The following is a 24476-nucleotide window of genomic DNA, read 5'->3' as shown; positions in this document are numbered from 1 at the left end:
TTAGGTTTATATTTCCGAGACGTTCAGTTCAATTATAAGTTTTTTGAAATCAGAGTTCAATGGTCTCCGACTTAATATTTTTGGTCTTGAGAAAACAAATTTATGGCACATGAATGGGGAAGATTTCTAATCAGCATGCAAACTTTTTTTAGATTTAATTAAGAAAGAGGGCAAGGACGGTATTGCTAAACTTTTCTTCATATCATATCATGAGGATTTACTAACCTAATTATTATTTAAATGCTAAATGAGCAATTTCCATTTGTCTACATTCTATGGATTTCTGAGCCTATCTATTTCCAAAGGGCACGTTGATCAGATGAATAGCAGTTATTTAGAATATCTGGTCAAAACTAAATGATATTCAATCTCAAAAGGGCTACAGTGAATAAGTGTCCAATATGCTATTTTTAAAGTTTTATACAAAATATTTAAAGCAATGAAAGGGCACGTCGGCAAAGCAGAAACCGCAGCACGTTGCCCCATGATCTCCTTCACGTAGAAACTGTCTCAATTCATATAAAACAAGAAGAAGAATGGATGGGTAGTTTCATGCGAACGGATACTGACTGGCGCAAAAGCTTCGGCTCTGGTTTTCCTCGGTTTTCTCCCAAGCAAGAAAAGGTCAACTGTTCATCCATCTGTGTCCGCCGGCAAACCAAGGTCAATCGCAAGAAACAAGAAACACGAATCTACATCAACAAACAATCCACGATTCAATTCTTGCCTCCGATTGTTTCGAACCTGACGTCCGGTCTCCGTTCGTTCAGCCCCGAGCAAGCCTCAAGCAAGCAAACATCCTCACCCGTAGGTCTCTGAGTCCGCGGCAACTTCCTGGCACACGGCCGCTCAACTCTTGAAACCACTTCTTCATTTCATATCATAAGCGATAGAAGAAGTTTATGCTAGTAAAATTAATAATAATTACTGTTGTAATTATTATTAATATTATATATTATTATAACAATATATACATATATAAATTTGTATGCAATAGTGATAAAAAAAAAGAGAGGGGCAAACATCATATCGCAATCAACATTAGAGGCGTCGCCGTCAACAATCAAAGCTTCTGAAGACTAAATCTCCTCACCGTTGATTCGCTCCGGTCGAGTCGAGCACTCCCTTACCTCCCGGCATCGGGGAGGGGACGCCGGAAGGCTGCCGAAATTTCCTCAATAATCCATTACTTAGCCAAAATTCTGAAAATGCAATTTTTGATAATCTCCAGCAACCAATCATCGCCAATCAAAGTTTCTGAAGATCAAATCTCCTCACCGTTGATTCGCTCCGGTCGAGTCGAGCACTCCCTTATCTCCCGGCATCGGGGAGGGGACGCCGGGAGGCTTTCGAAATCTTTCTAAAAAATTTTTGGACTTAAAAAAATTGTGGACTTATTTGGATTTTTGGAAAGAAAAAAAAATCTCAACCGATTAATTCAACTGCAATATTAAAAATTAACAAATGTAAATAAATAAATAACCTAGTATAATCTAATTCATTTTAATTATTTAATCAAACCATTTAATTTCAAACCAACTAAAACCTTAAGAAATTCTCACATTCAAATATTTTCAGGGAGCAAATAAATGAAAAGATTAAGTTTGATCCCTTCCAAATCCAAAGCAGGTATTAACGGAATTAATTAACTAACAACAAATTGTTAAGTCAATTAAATCACATAAGAGAAATTTAAACAATTAAATTACTATTCAAAATTTAAAAGTTACAAATAGCTTAATAATTTTAAAATATATTCTAAATTTAAAAGTCATAAATTGAACAAATTAATTTTTAATTAAAATTCAAAATTTTAACAAATAAACTTAATTAATTAATTAAATCAAAATAAAGCATAAAAATCAAAGCAACATAAAAAATACCACTAATCCAACATAAGTACATACTATGGTTCTCCAAACTAACGAACATCTCAAATCGCTCTTAAGTTGGTAACTCTCCGAAGAGCTATATACTCTCAAACTGAGCAACTCTCTCCAACAGATATTTCAAGCACTCTGAGTAGCTCTCAACAACATGCTCATGTAGCTACATGAGAGTTTCCTAAACTACTGGCTACGAGCTACTGCAGGCAAAAAGGCAAAAAGTCAGTGCATCAATAAACAATACTAAATTAAATGCTAGAAAAAGTAAAATCTAGCTATTGCATGCAAAACAAAGTGCTGAAAGCTGTATAAATAAATAAATGACAATGCTAAAGTAAAGCCACAAATTGTTGTAGTAGAAATAAGCTACGAGCATAAAATAAGACACTAAAATTGACGTCGATGGAGTTAAGTGCCTAAAGCTATGCCCTAGCTAATATGAATCCTATAGGTTACTTCTAATAAAAGCAGTAAATCCTATCGACAATTCTTTTACTAAATATATATTTATTAAGTGAAGCAATAAATTCCAAAAAAAAATACCATTGGCTACTTTCAATGAAAGCCGTAAGTCCAGTCTTTAAGGGTAATAGTTAGATAGCTACCTAGCTCTAGAACCCTTAAAAGGGCCTCTTAGCCTATAAAACTAAGTTGTAAGACCCGCCGCCACATGGGCTACTTCTAAGCGAAGCAGTAAGACCCACTTGTTAGGGAACTTCTAAGACCGGCTATTTCGGGTTACTTCTAAGCAAAGCAGTAAGACCCGCTTGTTAAGGAACTTCTAAACGAACGACCTTAAAACCAAAACTCAAATCACTTTGGGCCTCTTAGCCTATAGGACTAAGTTGTAAGACCCGCTATTTGGGCTACTTCTAAGCAAAGAAATAAGACCCACATGTTAGGAAACTTCTAAATGAACGACCCTATAATAAAAAATAATAATTAAATCACTCGGGCCACTTAGCTTATAGGGTTAAGTCGTAAGACCCATCACTAGGCAACTTTTAAGGAAGCCATAAGACCTACCCAACCAAAATTCTTCGGGCCACCTCTAACAGAGGCCGTAAGTCCCACTATCAGGGCCACTTTCAAATGAAAGCCATAAGCCCCTATCCAAATCAAATCATACGGGCAACTCCTAATTGGAGCCATAAGCCCCAAACTAAACAAATTAACGGGCAACTTCTAAGGAAGCCATAAGCCCCAACCCAAATTAAACTAAACTAAACTAAAATTCATATATCTTCACTTCAGTCTACTCGGGATCCCTGAGAGGAGGCAACCCATGGCTGCTAATTAGATTCCCTTGACACTACAATCAATGATTGTTAGTGTTGGTAGACTGAACCCACGATATGCCCGGGATGACGAAACCATGGGATCTTGATCGGGTGTACCTTTATACCCCCATAACTAAATTTAAATATCTATTGCACATTCTCACACTTCTTGTACAAAGCTAAGTATATTTCATCCTTAATCGAGAGTGCTCTTCTAATGCATTAGGAGGGATAAATTAACTATGAGGGCTTGTGCTCATAGGAAGTAGAACCTAGATCTAAATAAACCCTGATATTACTCTCAGGGAAAATCTGGTTAATTGTTAAATTTAATCTACCTCTAGAAAAATTAAAGAAAATCCGTAAGTTCGTGAGAGCGGGATTCATAAACATATCTTTAATTTAAAAAGATGATTTTTCTGGAGCGAACAACATGTCATGCCAAACAATCCAATTTAACCCTCTCAGCTTTTACTAAGTTTGGATTATAGGATTCCCTACATCCAACTTGTACTAAATAGTCTGCTTGCAGCCAAAACAACCCAAAAGTTGATAAAAAGAAATGTGCCACCCATGAAAATCAGCCGCTACTAAAGAAAAACAGATGATAAAGTTAAGGATGTTTAATTTCAGGAGCTACGATGACCTCTTTCGAACATTTATTCACAAAGAGGTACAAAATCGGTAGGTCCATCCACATAAGATGACATTTCCATAATTATGCTCACATTTTGAATTGAAAAACCAGGAACAGACAAAAGTTCAACAAATTCATCCACCAGCAACACCAGCCAACCAAATTAAGTACAACATCTCAGATGGGTAAAAATTGGAATGGTGCTTAGATGCTTCAATCTGTTGAGCCATTAGGTTTAAAAAAAAAAGAAAAAGGTTAAACATAAATGAAGTTGAAAAGCAGGAATACAAAACATACTTGCGGCATATCATTTTATCTTGGTTGTACTTCCTGGCAAGGGCCATTAAAGAGGGCTCGATGATACCACCCCTCAACCTCAGGACCAAATGCAACGTCGACTCTGTAAAACAATCATATACGCGAACAAATATCAACAAAACAGGCCGCATATAAAATTTAAAGCATATGACTCAGGGATACCTTTCTGGATGTTGTAATCAGAAAGGGTTCTTCCATCCTCAAGCTGCTTCCCGGCAAAAATTAGGCGCTGCTGATCAGGCGGAATCCCTGCAAATTAGCAATAACCAACCGCTGGAAATTTTTATGTAATTATCAAAGAAGCTATGAAAGGGTGGCATAGATTTCAATCGCCTGCCCAACAATACACGAGATCACAAATAACGGAAAGACAGCTTGAAATGAGAAAGGGGTTACCTTCCTTGTCCTGAATCTTCGCCTTCACATTGTCGATTGTGTCGCTGCTTTCAACCTCAAGTGTGATGGTCTTCCCCGTTAGGGTTTCACAAAGATCTGCATATTCGCCGATTTTATTTCCCATCGACAAACTCTTCCGCACCGCTTTTTTAAACCGTTGAGTAGGATGGCCGAAAATTTTATAGAAGCGCCGTCTTCTAGTAGCCTAGGGTTTCTGAGGCTTCTTTGGGCCGGCTTTCTTCTCTTAAAGCACATTTTTGATAAAAAAATAAAAAAATAAAAAAATAATATTAAAAAAGTTACATTAAGGAATAGTATAAAAAAATTGTCCCAAATGATATTGCCTTTCAATTAAATTCCTATGGTGAGAAACAGTAAGAACAAATTTATACAGCACACAATGCCAGTAAGAAAAAATTGTTTTCCAATTATCACTTCATAGCTTCTTTATAAACAACTTCACAAGCCTAGTAGCTATAATCTTTTTTTAAAGGTGATTATAAACATAATGTGCTAAAAATAATTTTTTTAAGGTTATTGTGAATATTATAAATATTTACTTTTAAAAATTTTTTGGAAGAAACTTTCTTATAGGTACCAGAGACTAGTAGATCATATTATTAAAAATCATTTCTCGCCTAGAAATTTTTAAGAGCAACTGATTGTCAATACCCAACAATACTAAATTAGGATTTTCAATAGAATTCTATGCAACTACATGTGTCATGTTAAGTGATATAATGATGAGTTAAGTATCATTCCCACGAAATTAGAATAGTCTCAAATACAACCTTAGTACTACTATTAATTTCTAGATTTATCTTATTACGTTAAAAGGGTTGTCCTGAGTACAACTAACACTATAAATAATTATGTAAAAAATTCTATGTTCTCAAATATCTTTAACTTATGATAGTTAAGAGCTTTGGTTTTTTATAGATTGATCTCTCAATCTTATACTATGGATCATAGCATATGTATATCCTTATCGCTATCAAGTTCGCCAGAGTTCCTATCAAATATACACTTCATTTTATTGATTATATCACCTTAAAAATCCCAAAGTTTTATCCATCATGTCTATGCATGGAAGAACTCCATTCTAATTCCCGTAATTAATTCCACTTTGCCTCCATCGAGAACATAGATTATAGTAGGTTTTAACTTTGTGTAAGGAATATATAAATATTAAATTACGATTATGTCCTATCTTGACTTTAGATGATAGTTTTTTTGTTGATAGTTTTTCTTTTAGCAATATTCCTTCTTCTTTATTTAATTTGTTAAAGAAGGAATGTGAGCCTTTTATTACATTATAATTAGTTTTTGGTTATTAATGCAAATGCATCTTTAAAAAAATAATAATAAATTACATGAAGAGGAAGTAGAACTAAAATTACAATATTGAAAAATTATAAGATCTAATGTATACAAGCATGCATTATTAACATATTATATGCCCATAAAGAATACTAGCCAGACATTTCAATTAAAATAAACATAACAACCTTCATTTCAATTATAAGAACAAATACAGAAAAGAGAATAACGAAAGAAAAAACCAACTTATCTTGTTACAGTGGCAATACAAGCACTCCTTTCCATGATCCTTATCCCATTTTCTCTCAGACTCCTATACGCCATACTGAAACTTGCCAAGCTTGAGTACAAGTGATAAGTTGGCCTACCCTCTAATTATTCAACCATGTTATTTATATAAAAATATATAACTGGCTCTGGCTTTGCAATTCTCATAATGGTAGAGTTGTAAAGCTCACATTTTGAACACTACCACGGTGCTTGTGAAGTTTAGCACTGTAACACTTTAACTAAATCAACATTTTGCATAGAGAGTGTAACTTATTAGGCTACTATGCCATGACATTCAGGCATTTTGGCATCCTTGTCAGCACTACAATGTTCTAGTGATCTAGCATTGTGGTTTTGGAATGGCGCTTCAGCATTGTTGAGTTACACTCTACATTGACTTTTCTCTTTGTGTTGAGTCAAATTATCCTTTAATGTCACAGCACTCAACAATCCAACATTGTGGCAATGCTAATTATTTCATTTTCATTTTTCATTATTTTCTTGAATTTTCTTACAACAAATCTTAAGGTGGGGCAAGTTTAATATAATAGAGGTTAGCTTAAAACATAATAATATTTTCACTACATATATCTTCAAACCTAATTATTATGTGTCCTCAAGTAATCCTTATGCACTTCATTATAGGATAATTTTACTTAGCTGGAATGAAACTTTTAAATTTCTACAACAACAACAACAACAACAACATCAAGCCTTTATCCCACTACGTGGGGTCGGCTACATGAATCCTTTTTCTCCATTGTGTCCTATTAAAAGTCAAATTCTCGTTTAAATCTAATAAAGAAAGGTCATTCCTAATATTTTCTAACCAAGTCTTTTTAGAAACTTTTAAATTTCTAAAATTAAAAAAAAATTAACTTAATATGTTTAATAATAACATTCAGTGGATAATAACTCTTTTATTACATCCTATAATAACCCAATTTTTAATCTCTATTAATATTCCTTTTGAATCCAATTCCTAAATATGTTTATGCAAATTTTGACTTGTTTACCTAGGGTAATGTTGTTGGGTTAAGGAGAATATCATATTTATTTTAATCTTCCATTCATACTATAAGCTTCCTTATATACCATAATTCCTACAAGTCCCCTTAGATTAATTCCTCCTTAGCTTATTTAGGTAGAGTTAAATTTTCAAGTACTAGTTTTTTATATTTTAATAATTAGCTTTTCACCTTGTTTTTTCCTTTTTATTATTTTTTTTCTCAATTTCTTTTTCACATCTTTGCTAAGTACCTCTTATAAATTTTGAATACTTATCTTTCTCTCTCCCTTTTGTAATCTAAGCTATCACCACCTAAGATTCATTGCATGTTTTATAATTCCATAAGTAAATTTAAATAACACATTTTAACTAAGCCTTTAATCAATTAATCCTATGATAATTAGTCAAGTGCTTAAGTGTTATTTAGATGCATGTTTCATTGGGAAGTACAAATTTTAATGAAAGTATTAGTTTTTACAGGTTGCTTAATTTTATTATTTTCCATCTTGTGCACTATTAATCACCTTAAATTATTATTTTTCTTATTTTAAAATTTCCAAAAATTGACAATCGAAGCAAGAATAAAATTAGATGTAATAAAAAGTGTAATATGAAAATTTAAATGCAAATAAATAACTTAAAATGGCAAAATAAAATATACTTTTCATTGATTTTCAAATTCCCCCCAAACTTACACAAAAAACATAAAAGAAAAATGCAACAATACAAAAACAAAACAAACTCACTTCTACTCCTCATCCCCTTCTTCTTCTCCTTCATCTTACTCTTTTTTTGCTATTGGTGTTGTTGCTCCAGACCTCCTATAAGGTTCATATGTTGTGGCTATAGAGAAGAATGTTTTTTTAGGACCTTGAAATATCTAACAGATTTTTAATGTACCCATAAGTGCCTCATTGAAGTCAGAGGCGTATTAATAGTGCTTTTGTTGTAAGTCCTACATATAATCCATTTTATGGCCCATCCCCTATTATCACTACCTATTTTCATCCATATAATTCAAGACGCAAGCAACCTAATCCATGTGATAGTATCATACAGTGCGATTAGGGTAGAAAATCAAATGCTTTAATTAACTATATTTGACATTATTCTATCCCTTGTCTGTGCGATTATTAATCTAACTTCATGCCTAACATTAAAAAAAACTCAAGAAAAATAAAAATATATTTTATACTTTAACACACACACACACACACACTTTTTTGTCATCATGGAACTGATTTAATTTTCTCATATTTAACTTTTTTGGCTTCAACAAGTCCTTCATTGAAAAAATATCAGTGTCATCAATTCGGTTAGAGCACCATTAGATTAATTCTTTTTTTACTATCACAGTGCCACCACTATCATCACCACGATGCCCGAGTCAAGTATTTGAATTAAATATAAATTCTTTTGGCTAAATTAATGATGGGGCTGGCCATTTTGTTATTTAAAAATAGTCTAAGACGAAGTTTAGAGAAAGTGTGAGTGTAAGTCAATGAAATCAATTTTAGTGGAAAGGGAGTTTGTAATTGTGTTGTAAAGAACTTCATGGTGATATTTATCCTTAACTTACCTCTTATACTTTTGATTTTGTATTTAGATGAATAGTTTTTTGCTTATTTTAATTTCCATGGGTAGATAGAACATTTAGTTAGGTTTATAATACATTAGAAGTCATGTTTACTTGACATTAGATTTGAATTTCATGAACCATTCAATAGTATTTTTGAATCCTTCGTGCTTAATTTAGTTTATAGAGAAGTTGTGTATGAACTTAAAATTTAAGGTTATTTATAATATTGATGAATAAGTGGTGGAATAATTAGGGAATAAAAAACTGAACTCTAGCATACATAAATATATGGTGGTTTGAGTTTTGAGATCTTAAGTGGATATAATCACTGTATTTAAGTGAATACTTGGCTAGACACTCCAATGAACTCAACAGAGATGAGAAATATTTATACTTTGATTCATAGTAACATTAAGAGAGATTTAACTTTTGTAATCACGAGCTTTTTAAGTATCATAGGTTCAGAGTCCCTTAGATATAGTTTTGTTTTTGAAATTATAGTAGATATATTTTATTAGAACACATTATTAATTATATATATCAATAAGATAAATTTTGAAATTCAAATAAGAAATAGTAAAGTGATCTTAGGGTGATTCCTTTCCTTGTTGGAATAATACTCTACTTACGAGGAAAGCTGTAGGTTAACAAAACTCCTATGTGAATCTCTTCACATAATCCTTGAACACCTTCATGGTTTCTCTCAAACTCACCGTCACTCCCAAAAGTTCCCTCAAGGTATTTTCAAGGAAGAGATCATCTCTCTCCCTACAGTCTCTCTCATAAAAACCTATGTTTCGATTATCTCAAATACTCTTATTAAAATAAATTAAGTTGGTTATTTAAATGAAACCTTAATTTTTAATTTTAATAATATAATCATATAGTATAAAGCTAGGTTCATACTATTTGATTAGATATACTCCAATTTTAAATTGGACTATATAATATTTTCTCATACAATATGATCAATTAAATCAAATCAGGGATCATCTACATATGATATTTATTGATTTAGAAAAAGCATATGATAAAGTTCCAAGAGAAGTGCTATGGAGAGTTCTTGAAAAGAAAGGAGTCAATAATGCTTATATTCAAATCATTAAAGATATGTATGCATGAGCTCTTACTTGTGTTCAAACACAAGGTGGATTGACCAAGTATTTTCCTATTTCGGTTGGGTTACATCAAGGATCAGTCTTAAGCCCATATCTTTTTGCTTTAGTCATGGATGTTCTCACTAGACATTGTTGACCTCATTATTCGAGGTCAATTTTCCCGGAATCGACTCTAGCACCTTGGTCTTCGTAGCCTAGTGTAGATGTCGCACCTATATGATTTCCCTTAAGTGAACGCCTACTGACGTAGCATCGACTCAACCTCCTGACTCGACCTAAATCATCACTAATTCAATTAAAATTGACTCGACACAAATTTGATTTAACAAATGATAGCATCAATTAAATCCAAATTAATCCCGTTTCAAACCTATTAAAATCAAATTAACCTTAATTCATAAATTGATTATATCAAATCCTTTAAAAATCAGTAAAATAAAATCAAAATTTATATTCATTAAACTTGATATTATATGAATTTAATTAAATCAATTATAACCACTATTAGAATAATCAATTCGAATTGTTTAAATCAATCAATAGATCCTAGCCATCGTTTTGAATTGAAAGAGAAAGAGAAATTCAGTTAAATCAAATTAAAATTAAAATTAATTCAAAGAAGTGGTTCTATTAACATTATATAAAGTTAAATAAAGTAGGGATTAAGCTGGTTCAAATTAGTCCCCACGATCTCTCTGTTGCTCTCTGGATTCGCGAGAACTGAACACTCAGTTCGGAACTCCTCATTTTTCGCAGAGCAAGAACCACAGCCCCATTCGTGAACTGCTTCGACCTCCTCTCTGGATCGCACGACTGCCCCCATCGCATGATCTCCCTTCTCTCTGATTTCGGAAACCGCCCCGACTCCCTCATTCGCAGGACTCCCTTCCTCTCAAAATTTCGGAAACTACCCGAACCCACAAGCACGAAGCCTCCTTCTCTGCAGTTCCGAACTGCTCCTCTGATATGGGCTCTCAATCAACGAACACCCTCACGCCTGCAGTTCAAAAAAGGCCCCGTCGCCTGCTCCCAGTTAGCTTCACGTGAGAAGCCCGCACGCCTCCAGCCATCTCTCCACTCTCTCACGGGAGGATAAGGTTGAAGCTCCTTTACATCCATTTTTCATTAGTTTGAACCGAGCAAGACTCCTAGCCGACGTCGCCTGAACCTCTTCTTTCTCCCGTCCGATCTCCAACCTTAGAAATTCTGATCTAACATTTCTTTGCCTCGGTTAAGTTCAGGTATACTTTTTCTTCTATATGAATTTTTCATCTCTTGCCTTATCTTCCTGATTTTCTTTCTTATATATTTTTATCATTAACCTACTGATTTGATTAGAAAGATATGGAAGGGTTCAAGTTTTCTTAATTGGAAATCAAAGGAGATTTTCTTTTAATTTGCTTGCTTGAGTCATTTCATTAACAGATTTCTGTAATCTGTGAATAATTATATTTTTGTTCTATCTTCGGCATTTTTTTTATGAAACAAACAATGGTTGCATCCATGTTCTTGGTTGCTTATGAAATTTTTGTCAATAAAGGATTTAATGAAAGTTCTAATTATTCATGGAGGAATGATATTGATGTATACTTGTAATGATTTTTAAAATCAAGAATCTAGGATGATTAGTTTCTCATTTGCGATTTTGAATAAGTTTGCAATTAAATCGTTTCATTTATTCTTATCAAAGTCAGATATTATATTCTTGTTTATATCTTGAGAGAAGTGTATGAAAGAATATTTGGTTTTAGAAAATCATAACTAATGATGGCTTTCTTGAAATTTGGAATGTTATGTATTTGTTTGAAATCATGTGGTAAAAGTGTAGGTTTTAAAGAATGATGTTCGGGAAAGATGAAAGGTAAAATATTTGATTTTGCGGGAAATGTATATGTACTGGAGAAAGTGGTATGTGTTAAAAAATAGTTTGTTGGGTGTTTATTTGAAAATGAGATGTATTTGCATTGAAAGGAGAAGTATGTAAAGGGTATTGTTTGAGAAAGGTGTTTGTGTGAGTTTTGAAAAGGTAAAAAATGGAATTTGTGTGATTTGGAAAAGTGATTATGTGATATTTGAAAGGTGAAAATCGTGTGCTTTAAAAGGTGAAATGAGAAATATGTGATTTTTTTAAAGAGTGTGTATTTCAAAAAGTAAAAAGTAAAAATATGAATGATTTTGGAAAAGGTGATATGTATACGTGTGAAGAGTAAGTTGCATTGATGAGTGTATGTTTTGAGAGTTGATTTGTGTGGGCTTTGAAAAGTGAAAATGAAAGGTATATGTTTTAAAAATGAAAGTGTGAGAGGTAAGGTATTTGTTTTGTGAAAATTGTGTAAGTTTAGTTGTCAATTAAATAGTGACTTAACTCAGGTACATATATATATATGCATTTGAAATCTTATTTAAATGTAATTTGAAGGAGTAAGTTGGGGGAGAGAGAGAGATTTTTGTATTTATTATTAATTAGGAAAAAAAATACAATATTTATAGCATATTTAGTATCCTTAAACATCAAACTTTTATAATAGCTTGCCGCAGAGAACAATATACAAATTAAAAAGGAACTTCTAATTAATTGTAACAGGCATTCATTAATTTCCTTCCACAGAAACTCTCATCAGGCAATGAATATTTCTATTTTCCTCCTAATTCAACCTGCAACCCCTTGGATGTCATTCATCATTTCTTTCTTTTTCACTTCAAAGTCGAAAAAAAAATCCCAACTTGCTAATGAGGAAACCAAACCATGATTTAAACAAACCTTTTATAAGGAAATCTACCGTAAGCAGAAAAATAGGAAAAGAAGAGATACATATAATTCTTGCTTCAAGTATTTTCTTTATAAAGTGATAATCAACCTCAACATGATTGGTTCTATCATGATGGACAAAAATACTGGTTAAACTTATCATTGCCTTGTCATAACAATAAAGTTTCATTGGAGAATTGTGGGCTCCAAGTCCTGGTCCCAAGTCCTGCCGTTGCCAGGTCCCAAGTCCTGGATGAGAAAAGTGGAGGGTTGCGTTAGGTAGTCGACAGCCAGCGTAAAACTTGTCGAACAATAATGACATGAATCCTTTAAGAAATTGTGTTAATGCTAGGGCGTCCCCTGGAAGCGACGCGCTGTATGGCCTGAATACAGTGACAAGTGTGCAAGGGCCGCTGCACCGGCGCCCGGGTGCAGTGTTAAATAGGCAAGGGTTCCCACATCAAGGACGGATGTGGGCAAAGAAGCTAGTCCATGATACTAAAATTAGGATAGGAACTTGGAATATAGGTTCCCTTACAGGTAAATTAATGGAGTTAATAGATATTATGATTCATAGGAAGTTAAATATTTTGTGCATTCAGGAAACTAAATGGGTTGGAGATAAGGCTAAGGAAATTGATAGTTTAGGATTTAAACTTTGGTATTCGGGTAGGAGTCGTACTAGAAATGGTGTAGGTGTTATTATAGATAAGAGTTTAAAGGATAATGTTATAAAAATTAATAGGATTGGAGATAGAATTATAGCTTTAAAGATTGTTGTTGATGATAAGATTGTTAATATTATAAGTGCTTATGCTCCTCAAGTAGGTTTGGATATGAGTTCTAAATTAAATTTTTGGAATGACTTGGAAGAATTAATACAAAATATACCTCTTGAAGAAAGAGTTTTTATTGGAGGAGATTTAAATGGACATGTTGGTAGAGAGGTAGATGATTTTAAAAGCATTCATGGTGGCCATGGATTTGGAACGACGAATGAAGGTGGCAAGACCATATTGGATTTTTGTTTAGCTTATAATTTTTTAATTGCTAATACCTTTTTTAAGAAAAGGAATGAGCATCTCATCACTTATAAAAATGGATATAGTACAACCCAGATTGACTATTTTCTTATTAGAAAATTAAATCGTTTAGATTGCAAAGATTGTAAAGTTATTCCGAGTGAAAATTTATGTACCCAACATCGATTATTAGTTTTGGACTTTAAGATAAAGGGGCATAAAATAAAAAATAAAGTAAAACGTTTTTCGAGGATTAGATGGGGGCATTTAAAGAATATTAACCAAAATATTTTTGTGAGTAAGATTTTAGATCTTAAGATTTTGTCTGTGCATGAGGATGCTAATATTATGTGGGAGAAAGTGGCTAGTGATATTAAGAATATTGCAAAAGATGTGCTTGGAGTATCAAAGGGAAAAGCTCCTAATAGTAAAAATAGTTGGTGGTGGAATCCTAATGTGCAAGAAAAAATTAAAAATAAGAAGCTTTGTTATAAAAATTGGTTTAATTTTAAAAATTCTGATAATTGGGAATTATATAAAGTGGCTCGTAAGGATTCTAAGAAAGCAATATGCGATGCAAAGGCATTAGCTTTTAGTGATTTATATAATAGATTAGATACTAAAGAGGGAGAAATATATATGTATAAGTTAGCCAAACAAAGAGATATGAGTAGTAAGGATTTAGTTCAAGTGAAGTGTATTAAGGATGAAGATCAAAAAATACTTTTCTTAGAAGATGATATTCAACAAAGATGGATGAGATATTTTGCTACACTTTTTAATGAAGATTGTGATAATAAGATTGACTATAGTGACCTTAGCACCCTAAATGAAAGTAAAGATTTCTGTTTTTATCGGCGTATTAGTAAAACTGAAGTTAGAGAGGCTTTAAATAGAATGAAGGGTGGAAAAGCTGTTGGACCTGATGATATTCCAATAGAGGTGTGGAAATGCTTAGGAGATGAAGGGATTTCTTGGCTTACTAAACTTTTTAATACTATTTTGAAGACTAAGAAGATGCCAGATGAGTGGAGAATGAGTGTGTTAATTCCTATTTTTAAGAATAAAGGTGATGTTCAAGATTGTGCGAATTATAGAGGTATTAAGTTAATGTGTCATACTTTAAAACTATGGGAGCGAGTTATGGAGCATAGGTTGCGGCGTGATACTAATGTTTCTCAAAATCAATTTGGATTCATGTCGGGTAGGTCGACTATGGAAGCCATACATTTATTCAGAGGTTTGATGGAAAAATATAGAGGAAATAAGGAGGATCTACATATGATATTTATTGATTTAGAAAAAGCATATGATAAAGTTCCAAGAGAAGTGCTATGGAGAGTTCTATATAAGAAAGGGGTTAATAATGCTTATATTCAAATCATTAAAGATATGTATGCAGGAGCTATTACTTGTGTTCAAACACAAGGTGGATTGACCAAGTATTTCCCTATTTCGGTTGGGTTACATCAAGGATCAGCCTTAAGCCCATATCTTTTTGCTTTAGTCTTGGATGTTCTCACTAGACATTTGCAAGAAGATGTACCTTGGTGTATGCTTTTTGCTGATGATATTCTTCTTGTTGATAAGACTAGAGAGGGAGTTGAAGGTAAACTTGAATTATGGAGGTCAACCTTAGAGTCTAAAGGTTTTCGCTTGAGTAGATCTAAAACGGAATATATGGAGTGTAATTTTAGTAGTAATAGACCTAGTGAGGGGATTGTGATTTTGGGCGATCAAGTCATTAATAAGAGTACACGTTTTAGATATCTTGGATCTATTTTTCAGAGTGATGGTGAAATAGATGGGGATATTATCAGCAGAATTCAAGTTGGATGGTTGAAGTGGAGGAATGCATCGGGCTTGTTATGTGATAGAAATGTACCCCTTAAACTTAAGGGGAAATTCTATAAGATGGTAGTGAGGCCTGCAATTACTTTATGGTGTTGAATGTTGGCCATTAAAAGAGAAGCATAATTACTAAGTTAAGTCTGGCAGAGATGAGGATGCTCATGTGGATGAGTGGCTTTACCCTTAGATATAGGATACGAAATGAGCATATACGTGAAAAGGTTGGAGTAGCTCCAGTAGAAGATAAGATTAGAGAGAGTCACCTTAGATGATTTGGTCACATAAAACGGCGGCCTTCCGATGACCCGGTTAGGAGAGTAGAGGTATTAGATTTGACTTATGTTAAGAAAGGCAGGGGTAGACCTAAAAAGACTTGGTTAGAAAATATTAGGAATGACCTTTGTTTTTTAGATTTAAATGAAAATTTGACTTTTAATAGGACACAATGGAGAAAAAGGATTCATGTAGCCGACCCCACGTAGTGGGATAAAGGCTTGATGTTGTTGTTGTTGTTGTTGGGATCATCTAGGATATATTAGGTTTCATCAAGTGAGGTCTTTATTTAATCTAACTGTACGACTTGGATCATTCAGTACAATCTCTAATCAAGATTTAGTCATGATTCAATTCCTTAATCAATGGAAAAAATTTGGGCACATTCATTAATGATCATACAGTATGAAATATTTCATAAAGTAATATTAGGTCAAAATTCAAATTTTGAATTTTCCTTATTTTGGTAACCAAGATTTAATGACAGGGCTTTATTAGAAAGTATGATTGTCCTGTATGATTATAAGTTATATAGTTTGATTAGTTGTGTAAAAAATTAATTTAGTTAAACACATGATTTAATTTTTAAAATGAATAATCGTACATGATGATTTGGATTATACAATGTGATTTAAAAGAGAAAATCAAGTATTCAATTTTCTCAATACTTGTGTGTGTGTGCTTTTCAACATTCACCTAAGACAAACTAACTGAAGAAAAGAAAAATTATAAGCTCTTTTATTACAACTCGTGACTAAACTTAGTCTTTTTTTTAGGGGAAACCCACGGAGGGCTCTACGCGTTAATATAAACCAAGGATTACAAGGTCCTTAAAGGGAATTCAAGCTCTCTACTGCTCTGAAGCGGTACAAAAATAAAAGGAAAAAAAGCCTATGAGCTTGAATTCCCTACTAAGCAAAAGTACATAAAATCCTAGGTACATTCTACGATGCACAAGGGCGAGCACCCAAAAAGCCATAAAGGTATAAAAAATATTATCTAGATCCTCAAGTCACCAGCTTCATTCAACAACACGATCACCTCCAAGGCAAAACCTCGCCAAAATAAAGTAATAAACAAAAACACAGAAAAGGCAGTAAAAATTGCAAAAATACCGGTTATCACAGTAATGAATATCACAAATACCACCAGGATTAATACAAACCTTCCAAAAATCATATTCTCTAATAGTCTCACAGATGTTAAACCAATTATAACTAGTAAAAAGATCATGCCGAGAAGAATTCCTGGGTTCAGGTACCAAAAAAATAAACCCAGCCCACAATATAAGGTAGCTGAAATCTCAGGAAAGGAAGACAGTATCCATAGAATAAAATCCATCCACCTGCATCAACACAACAGACAGCCAAAAAAATACAGCGGGTCTAAGCAGCAGGAAGAGTTACCTGGTAAAACCATCCTCACTGAATCGAGCATCCCGTGAAATGCCAGCAAACCGGGCATGCTACAGAAAAACCCCACCAAAAAAATGGGCTTCAACCGGACAGCACCCTCATCTATCACATAGAGATACTTAAACATCCAAGAGAAAGAGCCAGCAGCCTCTCCAGATAAAACAAAGCCCACACAAAAATAACGATGTCCAACAGCACACCCTCATCTTCAAAATGAAACTTAAACAAGCATAACCAGCTGAGCATACTGAGCCCAACAAAAAAACTACAGAAGTTCAACCAGAGAAATAAAAAAAGGAAAGGCTCCAGCCAGAAGAACCCAGCACCCAAAAAAACCATCCACAACCTTAAGAATTAACATAAGGAACAAACTGTTTATCCAAGTAAACCAGGCCCCTAACCGGAATAGGCAAGTTAGATAAATAAAAATCCTGCATATAGTCTAGAACCTAACCACAACTACCCAAAGCTTTAGCACAAGCATTACCATTTCCTTCAATAGCCAAAAAGAAAACATTAAGCCTACTCATCAATAATTGAATATCCCTCCTCATGTAAAACAAATTCGAAGAGCATAAATTATCATTCCTTAAAGTAGAGGATTGGATACAATAAGAAGAGGAAACTTCCACCATAATATTAATGTAATCAAGAGATAAACACAACATTAAACCATAGAGGATAGCAAAAGTAGTAACAATAGTAATATAACCATTGTAAATAAGACCCGCAAAACCAAGAATAAAATTACCATTAGAATCCCTGATGAGACCACCACAACCAACCTTAGAATTGTTGAAAGAACCATCAACATTTAACTTTAAAAAATTATCAGGAGGAGTAAGCCTCCGAATACTTCTCGAAACCTTGTGACTTTTATCCACATCAAGATTAATTCCAAAATCAAAAGCAGCACTATGATACTTATTGATGTTCTTAGCATTAATAAGCTTAGCAAAAAAAAGATCTCTAATCTTATCTTTCACCCTTTGGATAATCCGTTGAGGATTCATAACCTCGCCATTATAGCGGGAATTATTCCTCTCCAACCATAAGTACCAAAGGATGAGAGAAGAATTTGCATTCCTGATATTCCCTTTGGAATTAAGAAACCAACACTTGAATAAAGCATAAATGGAAAACTTAGCATTAAAGCAATTTAATTGCAAAATATACTCAAAATGAGTCCAGGCTTTAACTGCACAAGGCCCCGAGACAAAAATATGGTGCATGTTCTCCAAGTGATAACAACATTGGCATTTAGAAGGAAGAATGAAACCACATTTCTTCAAATTATCATTCGTAGGAATGAATTTATGTAAAAGTCTCCAAACAAAAATAGAAACCGTAGAAGGAATACTTTGATGTCGTAACATTTTGAAAATAATAGAAGCTTCTTTCGTAGTTCTAAAGGAATACCATGCATCTTTTAAAGAACACATTTAAATATCAAGAGTATTCATATTAAGGGGGTCTAAAGAATTTGTTGAACAATAAAACTAGGAAAAATAAAAGAAAGCTTATTCAAATCCCAACCATGATCGTTGAAAAAATAATTAACCTTCACACAAGAATTGGAAGAAGTATTAAGCATATAATCAATGGACTTACCATTCAACCAATGATCCTGCAAAAAGAAAATATTACCACTACCAAGACCCCAACAGATAATCGACTGAATCGCCCATTTAACTTTGCAAAGACACTGCCAAACTTTAGAGTTACCTTTACTAAAACAGCAAATGGTGGGGTGTTTCTCCCCACGATACTTCATATTCATAAATTTAGCCCAAAGGCTCACATTAGCTCTAAAATTATATCACAACTTAAAAGAGAAAGACAAAACCAAATCCTTGAAAGACTTACAACCCAAAGCCCCTTCTTCCAAAATACCACAACATTTATTCCAGGCCAACCAGTGTATTTTAGAACTATTACTAGTCCCTTTCGAGAAGAATTTATTAATGATTTTCTCAAGCCTATAACACATAGCCTGAGTAGGAAGTAAAGTTTTAAAATTATAAACAGGGATAGAGCAAAGAACACTTTTTATAAGGGTTAATCTACCACCAAAACTAAGAAAGTTAAAATCCCAAGATAAAATCTTGTTATGCACAATCAAGATTAAATCATCAAAAAGAAATAATTTTTTCCTACCCTTATAAAGAGGGGCACCAAGATACTTTAATGGTAACCCAAAATGACTAAAACCACTCAAGTTTTTAATGGCTAGAATACGATCGAAAGAAACTTTCTTAGTAGGAATAAAACCACATTTGTTTTGATTAAGAGCTAAACCACTCTCCAATTCAAAATGTTTAAAAAACCTCAACAACTTACTAATTTTATTTAAGGAGGCATTAGTAAAAATAATAAAATCATCCGTAAAGCATAAATGAGATATATGAAAACCATCCAAAGTTTTAAAATACAAACTGGGATACTTTTCAAAGCGATCAACCAGACCTCTTGAAAGGCAATCAGCCGCAATAATAAAAAGGGCCGGAGAAATAGGATCACCCTGTCTCAGACTATGAGAAGCCTTAAAGAAACCATGAGATTTATCATTGACAGTGATAGAGAAATAAGGACTATCAATACAAATCTTAATGAGATTAATAAACTTAGAATCAAAACCAAATAACCTCATAATATTATAAAGAAAAGTCCAAGCGATATTATCACACGCCTTAGCAATATCAAGTTTTAAAATAATATTCCCACCTCTCACTTTAGCATCCAAATCATGACAAAACTCTTGAGCCAAAATAATGTTATTTGCAATGGCTCAACCTTTAACAAAACCCATTTGGAAAGGCAAAATCACATTAGGAAACAAAGTAGATAAGCGATTCATCAAAATTTTAGATAACAACTTATAAAAAAGGTGCAAAGACTAATCGGATGAAAGTCATTCCAAGTAGAAGTAGAATTATTTTTAGGAATAAGCACTATAGAAGTAGCAGTGAAAAATTTAGGAATGACATTTCCATCAAAAAAATCAAGCACAACATAAAATAAATCATTACCAATGTTATTCCAAGTTTTTTGAAAAAAACTTCGAAGTAAAGCCATCAAGCCCATACACGGACTCCAAATTCATGCTAAAAGTAGTATCCTTAACCTCCACCAACAAAGGGGATTTAGACAAGAACACATTATTCTCATGACAAATAAGAGACGGAATAAGATTAGGATTTTGAATAGTTAAAGGATTAAAATTTTTATTAAGATGATCCTGAAAATGAAAAATAGTTAAGTTAGCAATTTCAGTGTCATCTTTAGAAAAACAACCATTAGCATGCTGAATTTTATGAATGCAATTAATATTACATTTTCTTTTAACTAAAGCATGAAATTACTTAGTGTTGTTGTCCCCTTCAATAAGATTTTTAAGAGCCACTTTCTTCTTCCAAAACATTTCCTCTTGAGCATGTAAATTATTAAGCTCATTTTTAGCTTCCCTCAAAAGATAAAAGTTAGCCTCATAAGGGAATAATTGGCATTGAGATTCCTGAGAGTTAACTTTATCCTTCATAATTAAAGTATTAGAAAAAAGATTTTTAAAATAATTATAATTCCATTAGTTCAAAACAAATTTAAGTCTTTTTATTTTATACCACAGTCTATGCATACCAGAAATATTGTTGTCCGGATGTAAAGGGGCGATCCAGTTATCATTAACCATGTTCATAAAAGTCTCATGCAGTAACCACATGTTCTGAAACCTAAATTGAGAAGGCACATCTCTCAATCTAAGCTTAATTTTAATAAGAAGCGGAGAATGATCCAAGAGGGTCCTTCTTAGATGTTCCACATTAGTAGAATCAAAAGAATGCAACAAAAAGTAATTAAATAAAACACTATCAAGTTTTTGCCATAAATGCCCACGTGCCAAGTAAATTTATCACCAAAAAAGCCAATATAAATAAGATTGGTATCCATGATCATGTTATTAAAATTCTCCATAGATTGATAAATAGGGAGGGAGCCCCCTAAATGCTTAGATGAGCTAGCAATGGTATTAAAATATCCTCCAATAATCCAAGGAAGAGAATAAATAGTTTGAAACTGACAAATTGGGTCCCATAAAGTTGTTCTAACAAATCTAGAAGAAGTAGCATAAACAAAGGAAGCACAATATTACAAATTTGAACTCTCATTATTACAATGAATAACTTGATTAAAATCACTATGATATGACCCTCTTTCTAATATATTCTCTGTGTAACACTAGAAGAAGCAGCATAAACAAAGCAAAAGAGACGTTGATAAAGCCTCGAATGTAGCTCGTACTAAACTTAGTGCTACACTTCTTGAGTTCATTTTCTTTGGCTAAGCTAAAATATTAGCATCATATAAAGGAAGCTATATATATAATACAAAGAATTATAAATGATAAAACCAATAATATTTTTAATAATCAAAACACTAGGTCAGGCTCACGAGGTTCAATAATTTCTCCCTTTTTTATGATTATGATTGTTGTTGGTTATTTCAAGTTAGTACTTTTTTTTTTCATAGAACAAAAAACCCCCCCCCCCCCCACACACACACACACACACAAAAACACACACATATATGCCTGCTAATTATTAATAAGAAGCAATAAGATTTATTTTCTATTAAAATAAATAGTAAAAATGAAAAAATAAAAAATAAATCTCCATTAAGAAAAAATAAACATTATACTAACAAAAGACAAATAACATAAGCAACTAATTACCCCCCTTTGACATCATAAAGAGAGAGAAAGAGAGCAAAACAAAAGGAGTATAGTGCTACTAAATAATTAAAAAAAAAATATATTATAAAGTATAATAAGACAATACACAATTAATAATAAATATTTAGTAAGTATAAATTTTAGTTGTATTTATGCAGGAAATATTCAGGAGAAGAAAAAAATTCACAAGTATTGAAAGAGTGTCAGAACACCCACTAATTAATTTCTACAATGCAAATATCTAAAACACCCAGCACCTATTTTTAATATTGCAGTGCTGGCCACTTAGGAATTTAAGGAAAAATCAATGCCCTGATGGAGTCAAGGTCAGCACCATATACTTCTCGAAGAAACCATGCTAGAAATCAACACCATAACACTAAAGTCTAAAAAAAGGAGCACCAGCATGCCAATTATTGAAACACTGTAGCATTGAATTATACTTTTAAGCATTGCAACACTCAACTTTTATAGCTCTAGGATGGAGTAGTTGTCAAAATGAAGAGCCACATAGATTCACCCAAAAGATGCACTAGTTTAACCATTACTCATGTCTGGTCAGCCCCGCATCACAATAGAGCAAGCCTTATAATGTTGAGGTGCTAATTCATTTTCTATTGTCATGGTGTAACCTTATCAAGCATCACGACACATAAGTCCATTTTTGCACTTATATAAATATATATTTTTTAAATTCTTTTATAACGTGTTATACATTATAATGGATTTTTATACTTTATAATTTCCTCATTTTGTTCTCCCTTTAGTTCCCTTTAGAGTAAAGTTTAAGGGAAGTTAGGAATAATTAAGATACTTTTACTAAGAGATCCTATTGTTTGAGGATGTAGGAGTGTGGATAATATCAATTGATCCTTTTAGGTAACATTTATCTTATCCATTCTCATAAATGTTTTTTTATTATATGAATAGAATGAATATGAGTTTACTTCTTGTGTTATGATGGAGGTTGTGGATAAAAGTTTGTGTAGGTTATTGGACTTTATAGAATTGTCCCAAGGCTAACCAAGAAGGGGGGGGGGTTAATTGGTTAATATTGAAAAATTCTTGGATTTTGAAAACTTTTTAGAAAATTGAATCAACAATCCTAAAATATACAATTTTTTAAAGAAAATAAATATCACAGGATTTTTTAGCCATAAAAGTTTAAATGCAAAAATTAAAATGCGGTAAAAATAGATAGCAAAAGAAGAACACTAAATTTTATAGTAGTTTGTTCAAATTTGACCTACGTTCACTCCATGGAGACTCCTTCTCCAGGTATTGTACTAAATAGAAATGACTCTCCTTTTTCCCTTATACTAAGGTGGAGAAGCCCTTACAAACTCTCTTCCACCAACCCAGTACGGTAAAGAACCGTCACCTTTTACACTCTCCAAGTGATGGCAGGGTACCATCACATCCTTTTTCACCTTCTTAGTGAAGGAATAGTACCTACACATCCTTTTTCACCCTCCTAATGAAGGTAGAGAACCTTGATCCAATATTTAAGATCTTCTCTCAAGAGCCTCCAAAGAAGTTGGGTAAAAACTTGAAGAAAACAAATAAATCCTCACTTTGGGCAACCTTGTGAATCCCTCACAACTCCCCTTCACTTGATCTCTCACTTTTCACTCACAAAATCTCTCCCAAACACACTCTCAAAAGGCCCCTCTTAAGGGAAATTCAAAGCAAAGGATTGTTTGATAGTTTTTAGGACTCTTTATATAGAAAATATATAAAAAAATATTGAAAAACTAAAATTTTCAGGTAAATCGACTTATATTCATACTGTACAATCATAGACCATATTGTACAAATAGTTCAAAAAATCAAGGTTTTATTTGGTACAAACAGAGATAAACTTAGTTTCATACAGTGTTCGTCATCTGTATGAATTTAGATTGTACTATATAAATAGTTAAAAATAAATATTTATGTTTGGTATGATCTTGTATGAATCTAATTTCCATACTCTATCAATTATATGTATAACCTGACATCGTACTATATGATCAGTTCAAAAATGAATGAGTTTGTTTGGTACAACTTGGTACGAAGCAAATTTGGTACTCTGTCAGCCGTCTGTATGAATTCACATCATACTGTATGAACAGTTCAAAAACACATGTAATCATTTGGTATGATTTTGTATGAACCTATTTTTTTACTCTATCAATCATTTGCATGGCTTGACATCATACTATATGAATAGTTCATAGGTAAATGTGTTAATTTGGTTTGATCTTGGATGAATCTAATTTCATACTCTGTCAGTCATCTATACAACTTGACATCATACTATAAAAATAATTCAAAAGTTAAAGCCATTATTTGATTAACTATATTCTGGAGGGAAATTATGTCAAATCATACAATACAAATAGATATCATATAGTATGATCATACATAAAAAAAATTTTCCACTCTCCTCCTGTGTGTGTGCATGATTACTCAATTACAATCACACTTACTCATACTCAAAAAATAAAAATAGATTTATACAGACTCTATTACATGAAATCCTATCTTGAAGTTCTCAGTGATCTGGAGTATTATATAATTGTTGTGAAATGTTAGTACATATAAAGAACAAATAGAAATATCCAATATATGATAGGAGAAATAAT

At 32.8% G+C, this 24476-nt stretch overlaps 1 protein-coding gene across 5 annotated transcripts; it reads right to left on the bottom strand.

Annotated features, from left to right (window-relative positions):
- Positions 1-342: 342 nt before the first annotated feature.
- Positions 343-4737, bottom strand: LOC110095680 (ubiquitin). Of its 5 annotated transcripts, none has more exons than XM_020821311.2 (5): positions 4518-4737; positions 4284-4370; positions 4101-4203; positions 728-834; positions 343-641 (listed from the first exon to the last, which is right to left on the bottom strand). In XM_020821311.2, the coding sequence occupies exons 1-5, from the start codon at positions 4639-4641 to the stop codon at positions 634-636; spliced, it is 429 nt and encodes a 142-aa protein (XP_020676970.1). In that variant the 5' UTR covers positions 4642-4737; the 3' UTR covers positions 343-633. The 5 variants fall into 5 exon arrangements, with proteins under 5 accessions (XP_020676970.1, XP_020676971.1, XP_020676969.1 ...); XM_020821312.2 differs by having other exon boundaries at positions 745-834; XM_020821310.2 differs by having other exon boundaries at positions 343-834.
- Between the last annotated feature and the right edge of the window lie 19739 nt (positions 4738-24476).

The sequence above is a fragment of the Dendrobium catenatum genome, unplaced genomic scaffold, assembly GCF_001605985.2.
Source record: "Dendrobium catenatum unplaced genomic scaffold, ASM160598v2 fragScaff_scaffold_470, whole genome shotgun sequence".
NCBI classification, from domain to species: Eukaryota; Viridiplantae; Streptophyta; class Magnoliopsida; order Asparagales; family Orchidaceae; genus Dendrobium; species Dendrobium catenatum.
This window is presented reverse-complemented; position numbering and strand designations above follow the sequence as displayed.

Excerpts from the sequence above, each read along its gene's own strand:
- LOC110095680 (XM_020821310.2), bottom strand. The coding sequence starts at position 4,641 with ATGGGAAATAAAATCGGCGAATATGCAGATCTTTGTGAAACCCTAACG. Across the intron at positions 4,204-4,283 it reads TGATTACAACATCCAGAAAG|AGTCGACGTTGCATTTGGTC; the intron begins GTATCCCTGAGT and ends ATTGTTTTACAG. Across the intron at positions 835-4,100 it reads GATAAAATGATATGCCGCAA|GAAGTTGCCGCGGACTCAGA; the intron begins GTATGTTTTGTA and ends GCCGTGTGCCAG.